At 44.3% G+C, this 11,518-nt stretch overlaps 1 protein-coding gene across 1 annotated transcript; it reads right to left on the reverse strand.

Moving 5' to 3' along the window:
* Window positions 1-1,682: 1,682 nt before the first annotated feature.
* On the reverse strand, window positions 1,683-10,959 carry LOC123371809 (immunoglobulin kappa light chain-like). The gene is made up of 3 exons (XM_045019671.1): window positions 10,894-10,959; window positions 10,357-10,701; window positions 1,683-1,990 (listed from the first exon to the last, which is right to left on the reverse strand). The coding sequence occupies exons 1-3, from the start codon at window positions 10,940-10,942 to the stop codon at window positions 1,683-1,685; spliced, it is 702 nt and encodes a 233-aa protein (XP_044875606.1). The 5' UTR covers window positions 10,943-10,959.
* Between the last annotated feature and the right edge of the window lie 559 nt (window positions 10,960-11,518).

The following is an 11,518-nucleotide window of genomic DNA, read 5'->3' on the forward strand; positions in this document are numbered from 1 at the left end:
CCCTGAGCCAGGTGTTTGCTCATTCACTAAGAGCCGACTAAACAGAAAGCAGTGCTCAACCGTAACTATTCCACAGCTGGCATGTAAGTATAATGAAAGAGTCTGTTCAGCTATGGTCTCCAGGCTGATAGTGGTCTACAGTCCGGCACATACAGTGTATAGAGTCTACCCCACGTCACCAAGTATTTATTGCTTTGCCAGACTGACTGATAAGCACTCTAGTATTAAACACGTCAGTTGATACAGCTGTCTTAGGGCAAATGCTCTTATACAGTAGTAATTGACACAGACATTGAGCCGATGGTGCTGTTGTATATCAGTGGCGCTCCTTTGAAGTGAGTGGAGCTATCTTGATCTACACCAGCAGAGGACGTGGCGCATTGAAAGAAGAATTGTGGCCCTGGTATAATTTTTAAATAATATGAATGGATCCTCGCTCTATGGAATGAATCTCACACACAGCTGTGAAAAAATGGTTTTTACAGCTGCTTCTGCTGGTTTGGGCTGGCTTGCTCAGTGTGAAGATGGGGTGTAATTTCTTTAGTGGGGTTTACAAGTAAAGTCAGCTAATAGAAATCTTCAATACATGTGGTATTATTACAGCTAGACATTCTGTGAACTGGGTTACTGGGTCTCTCAGTATTTGATTGATGAGAGACCTTCAGATGCTGGAAGGACAAGGATGCTCCAAAGAGAGTCACTGTTCATAAGTACCCATTGGTTTAAGTCAGTGTAGTTCCACTGAAATCAACAGAGCTCTGCTGATTTGCACCAACTGTGGACCTAGACAGGAAAACCACCTGAATATGTTCAAATTAGAATGTCACTTCTGTGGACTTTTTAAATCAGCTGCTCTGCCTCTATATTCTGGGTGCATTTTAAAACTGCCCTTCCCTCTGTTTCTCCTTTTATTTTTCTCTCCTTGTTTTCCCTGTAGCACTCTGGGATGCCCACTGTATGGATGCACCAGGGCATTTGAATATTTATGAACTCTATTCTGGAATCAAATGTTTCTGTTTTTTAGGAAAGAGCCCATCTGCTCTTCCTTCACCGATTTCTTTATTTTTTTTTACCATTAATTGTATCAAACATGCTCCACTTTTATGTAGAACTGAAAAAAGAACTGAGGTTCTTAGATTCTAGTCCACTTAGTAATGGTTGAGAGAGAGAGAGGGACCATCATAATTATTGACACTGAAGCAGGAGTAGCAGATGTTTGGATGGTTCTATACATGAAGCAGATGTTCTAATGAGCAAAACTAAATGAACACAAGAGACTGGATCAGATAAGTGGCTTTTACTCTGACCGTAATTTGTTTAGATTAAACTATTGCAGTTTTCCAGTGTGGCTGCTTTACAAAGCTGAGGTGTAGTTCTCCCTCCATCTCGTCAGCTCAGTAGAAAGGTGCTTGGATTGTCACCTGCTGTCCATAGGAAGTTGGATGCAGCCCATAGGAGTAAATTCATGTTAGTGATCGGGGAGCTGAGTAAAGAGTGCTGAACCCCTGGTGTGAGCTCCTGAAAGGATCAGGAGTTCTTCAGTGTGGAGGGAGGTGACCAAAGTCTGAGTCTTATTGCAGGGCAGTAGAGGTGACAATGTAAGGAAGCTGCACAGGAAGCAGCTGAAATACTGAATGAACGTCTGAATCTAAAAAGCAGGGAGGTTTTTGTGCTGGTCTGTATCACTGTGTGAGAGGGGTGCTGTAATGCTGCTGACAGTAATAATCTCCAGCATCGTCTGCTTCCACTCTGCTGATTGTGAATGTGAAATCAGTGCCCGATTCAGTGCCACTGAAACGGTCTGGGATCCCAGAGGGACGGGTGGAAGTGCTGTGGATAAGGAGTTTAGGAGCTTGTCCTGATTTCTGTTGGTACCAGGCCATTCTGCTAGAAGCACTGGAACTGGCTTTGCAGTTGATGGTGACTCTGTCTCCTGGAGACACTGAGAGGGATTCTGGAGTCTGAGTCAGCACTATCTGCCCATTGGAGTCTGGATTGGAGAATAGATTTAGGATAAAAAGAAATGTAAAATCCTACATCATCAGAATAATTAATAAGCTACTAAATTGCATCTTTTGGTGTCTAGCCTGGAGCTCTCATTCTGCTAATAGTGTAAATGCTGCTAGGAATTATTGCTTGAAAGAGAAATACTTGAACATTTAAATCCTCATAAAATATTATAACTTTCTTTTTAAACAGATCCTCCCGGTTTGTTGATCTTACCCTGAATCCAGAACACGAGAAGCCAGAGAAATTGAGTCTGGGAGATCATCTTGATATGTGTAGAGTGACAGATACCAAGTTCAGAAACACAAAGTGTGAAGGTGACACATTTATATCTGCTCAGAACAGCCAGGAATTGTCACTAGGGTGGAAATATGCAAAGCAGTGTCTCTGAGTAAATGTCCATTCCCTTTGCAGACCTAGGGCCACGTACACCTCTCAATCTGGTAACGCATCTCCCATTCCTGGCAGTGAGAGATGCTGAGAGGGATCAGACAGGGGATGGTCTTTATAATCAGTGGGTCCAGAGTGTCTTGGAGCTTTTCCTGATCAAGGAGTGTCCAGCACTGGGCTCAGTTTGTTCATAAACTGAGCAGCATCTGTTGTTTCTGTCACTGGTAATGTCCAACTCTCATGGATTATTTAGTTCTTTGATCCCAGTGTTCACTCAGAGAGCAGTTTCCCGAATGGGTTATTAGGATGCTAGTTAATTAGTTCATTAATTAGTTCATCTTTACACAGTGCTTTGAAAAATTGCAGGTCTGTTTATCCTAAATAGCAAAAACAGTATGACCCTTTCATAAGCCGACCCTTTTATTTCAGGGGTTGGCAAACCTTGGCTCCCGGCCCATCAGGGTAAGCTGCTAGCAGGCCTGGGCATTTTGTTTACCTGGAGCATTCACAGGCACAGAGCCCCTCAGCTCCCAGTGGCCGTGGTTTGCTGTTCCTAGCCAATGGGAGCTGCAGGAAGTGGCATGGACTGAGGGACATGCTGGCCACCCTTTCCCGCAGCTCCCATTGGCTGGGAATGGCGAACCGTGACCACTGGGAGCTGAGGAGCTCTGTGCCTGCAAATGCTCCGGGTAAACAAAATGACAATGTATTAGATATTCAATTAAATAATTCCATAGAGCTTAAAATCATCAAAGTTTGGTGTAGACCATTGATAAGCCGATCCCTGCTCTTCAATGCTTCACTTTTTTACCAAAAAATTTTGGCTTATGAACAAGCGTATATGGTAATTAGTTTTGACAAGACAGTTTCCTCAGCCAAATACAAAGGGACATGGATAACAGAAAAGAGGGGAGAAGGTTAAAGGAAACAAAGAATGAAATGCTCCTTTGTTAGGTGGTAGGTGAGCAATTGTTGTCAGCTCTAGGGCTAAATTATAGCTCTTTCCTCAGGCAGGCAGAATCCCTGGTCCATCTGAGGTCAGGCGGGGAAACTGGACTGGAGGAGTGGTTGAGATAATGGATAAAATTTCCATCTCTCTCCCAAAGTGAAGAGGAGACACCATCAGAGGAACAGGCAGAAAAGAAATCCAGGATCATCTGAGGTAGTTTGTTATACTGAAATAAAGCCATGGCCTGAGGTTCTATAGGCTTTGCACTCATTAGACCCGTAATGTGGAGTGGAAAATAAAACAAAAGTAAAGGATAGATGCAGAACAGTAAAGGATAGATGCTCAAGAACATCTCTGTCAGTCTGTTCCAGTGCCCGCCAATGGGCCAATGAGATCTCTTGGTCAACATTGACAAAGGCTTGAATATTTAAACCACATAAAGCTGTGGTTAGTATTTTACTGAGCATATTTGGGAGCTATTATTTTAACATATATTCTTTTGGGCCAAAATGATCATACCCAGGTGCCTAAAGTTAGGCTCCTAAATACATATTTGGCACCGAAGTAAAAATGGTCTGGTGTTTTTCAGAGGGGCCGAGTATCTTCAGCTCTCTTGAACTTCAGTGCAATTAGTGGGTGTCCAGCAGTTGTGGAAATCAGGTGTCCATAAAGATTTAGTAGCCTAACTTCAGGCACCCAGGTTGGGAAGTGTTGGTCTCAGGTGTTGAATAGCAATGGGTGTGTTAGAAGAGAGATTTTCTTTATGTCATTCTCCCCCATGAATCAGTGGAGGAGTCATCTCCCATCTGATTTATTCCTTTTATACACATGGACTGGAAAACCCTATGTTATATGTCTGTATATACTGGCATTAACGTAATCATCCATCATATATGTATTGCACTGGAGTCACTTTGGTTTTTGCTGCTGTTTGTGGAAGTCTTGAGCACATTCTCCTTTGGGATATTTGGAGCTGATGTTGCTGGGAAGTTGAACAGAAAGAGAACTGGGTTTGTCAGAGGATCGGAGTTTCAACATGGAGAATCAATTTGTGTACAATTTGTTAGAATGTCAGTGGTTGTTACATTAGGGTTGTAGAAGCCATTTAAGATTATACACAAAATTTCAAATATTACAGCAGTTTGGTTGAGTATTATATTGTCTCTATTAAGTTGTGCCCACATCTTGAATGCCCCATCTCAGAAAAGTATCTGGGAGCTCATTCCTCTAAAGCATCTGTCATTGGCCATTTTCAGAAGACAGGATACTGGGCTAGACGGACCTTTGGTCTGACCCAGTATGGCTATTCTTATGTACGTTCTTGTGAGTTGTGTGCTCACGTGCTGCCATCTGGTGGCAAGACAAGGAGAATCAACATCATTGTTAACGAGTTGAAATTTACTCCCGTGCAGCTAAAGTATCGTTCTCTGGGCTTAAGTGGGACTTTCAGTTCAGTAATTCATAGGCCTCATGCCGGCTCTCACACGGGGGCGAATGTCACTGTGGTTTGCCGTATTACTCACGCAGTATGGAGAGTAAGATACACAGGTCAAATGCTTTACGCACACACCAGTATTACAAAAGGCACCTGTTAAACAGAGGTCACTGTTAGTAACACAAACTGTTAGACCCTTTGCACTATGATCTTGTTCATTCTTCTATTATTTTCATTTTTATATATTTAGATTTAAAATGATAGACACCTATCCAAGGCCCTAGGCACCCTAACACCTTCATTAATTATACAATACAATGAGAGCCCAGAAGCGTTAAAATAACCATTGCCAAGAGGCACTCAGCCAGCCAGACGCCTACAGAAACTCCTTTCCACCCCTTCTCCTCGGCCTGCTCCAGCATTCCTGAGGTGGGCTTTTGTGGGCGGAAAGTCGTCCTTGTTTTACTTCTCAGTTTTCTCATGAATTTTCCTTTGTGCTGCATTTCATGACATCATCTGATCTACCCCTTGCATATGTGTGTGTGCTCCCCGTGCGAGTGAGGTTACCCGTGTGTAGATATTTGAACGATTGGGCCTTGTCTGAAGAGGGGGTGGGGGCTGACTGTGCTGTGGGCACTTGGTGCAGAGTGGCAGCAATGTAGCTGTAAGGCTCCCGGGGGAAGGCCTAGAAGGCATTGAAGGCTCCTTTCCATGGGGCAGAGCTGGTGTTCCTGGTTGTACGGTGTCCCCACAGGAGGCAAACTGGGGAGTGAAGGAGCATGGCAAGACCTAAACATAGAGGCTGTTGGTAGCCAGGGGTAGGTGGTTCCATGTCTTCCTGTCCTTGGCTTCCCATCAATCTGCCCCTCCTCCTGTTTATCCAGTCCCAGATTTTCCTGCGGCTCTGGCACTGACCCACTCTCACCGAGGATCTCATTGCCCAGTTGCCTCCGCTGAACCACATGGCACTCTGCTGCCTCCCAGTGTGTTTGCACATCTTAAGAAATGAGAACAGCCATACTGGGTCAGACCAATGGTCCATTTAGACAAGTATCCTGTCTTCTGATAGTAGCCAGTGCCAGGTGCTTCTGAAGGAGCAAACAGACCAGGCAGTCATCGTGTGATCAATCCCCTGTCGTCCACTCCATTCCCCTCTGGGAATCAGAGGCTACAGACACTAAGAGCATGAGGTTGCATCTCTGACCATATTGTCTAATAGCCACCAACGTACCTATCCTCCATAAACTGGTCTGGTTCTTGTTTGAACCCCGTTATAGTTTTGGCCTTCAGAAAATCCTCTGGCAAAGAGTTCCGCAGGTTGACTGTGTGTTGTGTGAGGAAGTACTTCCTTATGTTTGTTTTAAACCTTCTGCCTATTTATTTCATGGGGTGACCCCTGGTTCTTGTGTTATGTGAATGGGGAAATAACACTTCCTTATTCACTTTCTCCACAACAGTCAGAGTTTTATACAGTAGATCACTATCATAGTCATCTCATTTCCAAGATAGAACGTTCTAGTCTTTTTAATGTCTCCTCATACGGAAGCTGTTCCATACCCTTAATCATTATTGTTGCCCTTCTCTGTACCTTTTCCAATTCTAATATTTCTTTTGAGATGGTGTCCACTCCTACTCCCATGGAGCTGCATGACCACCAGGGCCTAACAGGGAGAGCTGAGCTCCCAGGTAGCCAAGGAAGCAGGTAGCCAAGGAAAGAGGAGGGGATGGATGGAGGGTTGGGAGGAGCCAGTGAAGAGCTCTAATACTGGTCAGGTAGCACATGAGGAACACGAAGGACAGGAATCTGAGGCGAGCTGGTTGTGTGTGATTTAGTTCACTAGCAATGTTAGCTATATTGTCTCAATGTGGCTAAGAGGTTTATGTTGTTTTATCCATTGCTTTTTTCCAGTGTATCCAGAGAGCCTCTCGATGTCTCATTAGCCCTTTGAGCCATCAGAGAAGTGAAAATCCACCATTAATAAAAACATCAATTTGTCACCAAGGGTGACACTGACAGGTTGTGGCCTGGAGTCTGCTCAGCTCGACATAAACCTTGGACTTTGTTCTGTGCTGGGTGAATAGATCTGAGCTGGTGGCTGGTAGAGGGGGCACAAGGAATGAATCTGACACCTGGTTGCTGTCCATGGTTCCCACATTGCAACTACCCTGATATGGAGATGCATGAGAGGAAGCAGCTGTTAGACTGTATGAAAGTAACTAAAACACAGAGCAGGGAGCTTTTTATATTTGCCTGCATCACTGTGTGAAAGGGGCACCGTAAAAAGGTTGACAATAATAATCTCCTTCATCTTCGGTTTGAACGGTGCTGACTGAGAGACTGTGATCAGTGACACTGCTCCCAGCCTGACTGCCATGGGTCTGGGCTGGGACCCCAGGCAGCAAGGCGTAAGACACTGTAGGAGCTTGTCCAGGTTTCTGTTGGTACCAGGTAAGTAGGCCCATCATTCTGGAACCGGCTTTGCAGTTGATAACGATTGTGTCTCCTGGAGACATTGCCACAGATTCTGGAGTCTGAGTCAGCAGTGTCCCTGCTGGAATCCGAATGTAAAAATAAATATAAACAGAATTATTAAATATAGAAGCTTTTGTGTTTTCACACATTAGTTAGAAATAGAATGTCAGTGTTTTCACTGTCTTTTGGTTCGGAGCATTCTGGGCATACTTGGGTCAAGCTTTTCACTGCAACCAGCAAGACTTCAGGATTTGGGGAGGCTTTAAATTAACATCAGATGCCATCAGACTCATAAATCAATGGCTAGAGTTGGCAACACTGCTTTATGCAGGCCCCATTGAGTCCATCAGTGTCCTATGCCTGGAATTCAGTGGCTCTCCCCTTGTACCCAATAGTACACATGCGCACACATGCTTACAGAATAGGGGTCTAAAGCACCCAAGCAACAAAGAGGAGACAACACAGGAAAGGGATGGGGAAGGGGCAGGGTGACGGGGAGGATTATATGGTTCCTCATGAGGCTAGTGCACATGTCGTGTAGGTTGCTAGTTTCTTTCTTGGAATTCTTTCCATGGAATTAGTGTGATAGTATATGGGGACTTGAAGAAGGGGCGTTGGGACAAGGGACATAAAAAAGGATATAACTAATGTGTGAAAACTTCTACATTTAATAATTTTGTTTATATTTATTTTTACATTCAGACTCCAGCAGGGACATTGCTGACTTATTACAGGAACTCGACACTTTAAGTCGTCCCGGTTAACGTTGTTTCGTTGTTAAGTTGCTGATCAATTGGGGAACATGCTCATTTAAAGTTGTGCCACGCTCCACTCTTACGTTGTTTGGCTGCCTGCTTTCTCCACAGCTGGCAGCCTCCCTACTCCCCCGCCCCCCCCAGCATACTATCGTTCAGCAATTACACTGTAGTGCATCTATATATGGGCAGGACAGCAGATAATTGTTGGTGGGTTGATTGTGAGGGACATAGGTACTTTTGCTTTCTGGTTTGGCATAACACACCAGAGCAGGTTTACAGAGGATGCTGAAGGGACTTGGGTTTTCTTTCTTCCCAACCTATAACTTCCCTCATCCAGATCTTCCTCCAAACTCTTACAGATTCTCTCTCATGCCTTTTCTGATTTACCTGATTTCTGCCTCCCTGGATCCCTCCTTGCCTTAAAGGATCTCAAGGCTGCACCTGATGTATATGTGCAACATGCTGCCAGCTGCCACCTATGTCAACTTTAAACGCAGGCAAGTGATGTGCCCCCAGCACTCAGCACAGGCAGCTGAGCCAGAGGAGATATTGCCAGTGAAAGGGACAAGAGACAGAGAAGGAGCTGGTGGGTGAAGAGCAGGAGGAGATGGAATCCAGCTGGAAACACTTTTTGACACTAAGCTTCTCTAGTCCTGAGACCAGGCATTCATGGAACTGAAATGCAGCTCAGGGGCGGTAATCCAAGCTCAGGATGCTGGTTCAGACTCCATTCTCCAGAACATGAGCTCAGGATGGCTCAGATTTTTCACCCTGATGGGTGAATAGCTCTGCAGCAAAAAGGCAAGGGGGTTGGGGGAGCATTGTGAATAGCCGCTGTATTTGGAAGGATTTCACAGCTCTCTGGTTCCAGTGTCATAGCCATAAAGCTCCATCTGTGACAGGAGTGAAAGAAACTCTACCTAATGGGAAGGCTTTTGTACTGATGGCCTTTCATCTTGTTGACTGTAATAATCTCCAGCATCATCTGCTTCAGACCCATGGATCCTGAGAATCTGGTCAGTGTAGCCATTCCCTGTTCTACTGATCTGGTCTGGAGCATCCTCAGGGTTGACAGATGCAGTGTAGATGGGAAGTTTGTGGTTTGTCCCAATTTCCACTGGTGCCAGGCTATGGAATGCAGAGGGCTGGAACTGCCTTTGAAGAACACAATTCTACTTTCTCTTCAAACACTTCAGGGAGGATTTTGGAGACAGTCATCACAATCCGACTGCTGGACTCTGAATACAAAGGAATATATGGATAAAGACTTACCAGTAAAAGGAATTTCTGTACAGAATCATATACAGTGTTCCTGTTCTTTTAATTGAATGTAAAAACTGATCCCAGGTGTAAATCCCTTGAAATCACTGCAGTTATATCAGTGAGGAATTTGGTTCCAGGGTTCTAAGGATGACAGTGGAACATTAAACTCTCTAAGCCATATTGGTTTTGTATTTCCAGTAAATGGGGCACTCAGTCCATGCTTTAGCCATAAAAGCAAAAAAAGGATGTTTTGAAATTCTCCTGCAGATGATTATATCCTAATTTAGTAGATCTTTATAGAGATGCGTAGGGTGACGGTAGTGCAGTTAAGGTGCTTGAAGGTTAATCATACTTTCCAAGAATAACAGTATGGCCACAACAGTGGAAGATAGAATATATTGAAGCTGCACAGTTTGGTTTCATTCCACGTGCAATTTATTTCACATCCACATGGGGAGAAAGGAAAAGGCATCCCACAGACCCAGAGAAAAAGGATAAGGTTTGTGGCAGCCGAAAGGGCAGGCTTCCCTCAGATCAAAATTCATACAGACAAGGACAGGGTTTCCTCTAGCCAGAATTACAGCAGTAGATGCAATTAGGAAGAATAGAGACAAAGGTGAGCATACAAAAAACCCAACATTTTCCAGTAGACTTTCATGGTGGTATCTGTTTGTATTACCAAGGAATCGCACAATTGCTGCCTTTCAGGTTTGATAGCATACCTCACTGGACATCTGCTGACCAATTATGCTCAAAATATATGTATGATAAAAAGGACAGGGAGTGTTCCTGGGTTATTAGCAGCTCTTATGTCACAGGGACAGCCTTCTTCTGTAAACTCAGCATTTTATGCAATAGCATCCAGCTGTGCGAAGCAGATTTCAACCCCTTCCTTATAACAGGCTTGATCCAGTGCAGTAGAAGAATTCTTGTTGACCTCAATGGCCATTGGATCAGGCCCTATTTACAATGTAGACACCCTTCACCCATCACAGTGGGACACTGTGTAACATAGCGGTTATGTCCAAACTGTTGTTATCTCTAGGAAGCATCTGTTACATGAGAGAAACTGAAACCAAACATGGCAGGGAGGTTTTTGTATGAGTCTGTATCACTGTGAGAGGGGAGCTATAACTCTGCTGGCAGTAGTAATCTCCTGCATCTTCAATTTCAGCACTGCTGATGGTGAGAGTGTAATCAGTGTAGCCACTCCCAGACTGACTGCCACTAAACCGGGCTGGGACTCCAGAGGCGAGGGTAGAGCCATGATAAATAAGAAGCTTAGGAGCTTGTCCCGATTTCTGTTGGTACCAGGTTAAATGGTTGCCTGTGCTGGAACTGGCTTTGCAGTTGATGGTGACTCTCTCTCCTGGAGACACTACCAGGGATTCTGGAGTCTGAGTCACCACAATCTGCCCACTGGAGTCTGAACATAAAATGTAATATAAATTAACACAATGAGTAAGTCAGTAAATCAGTTGTTACATTTGCATCATATTTTAAACTTTTTATCCTAAATTTGAGATTGAGCAGTAGATTGCATGTATATATACGAACGGGAGATATCTAGGGCTTGATCTCTCCAACAAAGTCAATGTTATCTCCGTTTGATTCTTACCTTGGATCCAGAGCACTAACAGCCAGATGAGCTGAGCCTGGGAGATCATCTTGCTATGTCTGGATCGACTGGAGCTGATCAATAAACCAATAGAACCTGTAAAAAGTGACTCCATATATAACTGCTCAGAGCAGCAGGGAAATGAATTAGATGTGAATATGCAAAGCATCTCGCCTCAGGCCCCGTGTCACAGGCTCAGAGCCTAGAAACGGAGGTCTGATTGGTTTGCATCGTTTCAGAAGTTCTATCATTTTTATTGCTGTCACTTATTACAAAGCACTGATCCTAATCAGAATTTTAGCATCTGCAATGTGTTCAGGGTGATACGTGTCAGTGCTGCCACCTGCTGTCACTGGGGGAGGTTCAGCTCCATTAGTTTGAGTGTGCTGTGCAGAGTATTGAATGCAATGCAATGCAATACAATGTATACAGAGATTTAAGAACATGTTTGAGTATAAATACAGACATCTGATATACAGCCAGGGCTGGGTTGTGCATCCCCTGTAGGGGGCACTGTGGAGCCACACAGCACCTGCCGAAGCCTTGAGAGGCAGCCTGTTGTGGGCTGCTCAGTGCATCTAGAGGGGACACTCTTTCCTCCATGCTTTATAATGAAGCAGATAAC

Source organism: Mauremys mutica, chromosome 5 (genome assembly GCF_020497125.1).
Source record: "Mauremys mutica isolate MM-2020 ecotype Southern chromosome 5, ASM2049712v1, whole genome shotgun sequence".
NCBI classification, from domain to species: domain Eukaryota; kingdom Metazoa; phylum Chordata; order Testudines; family Geoemydidae; genus Mauremys; species Mauremys mutica.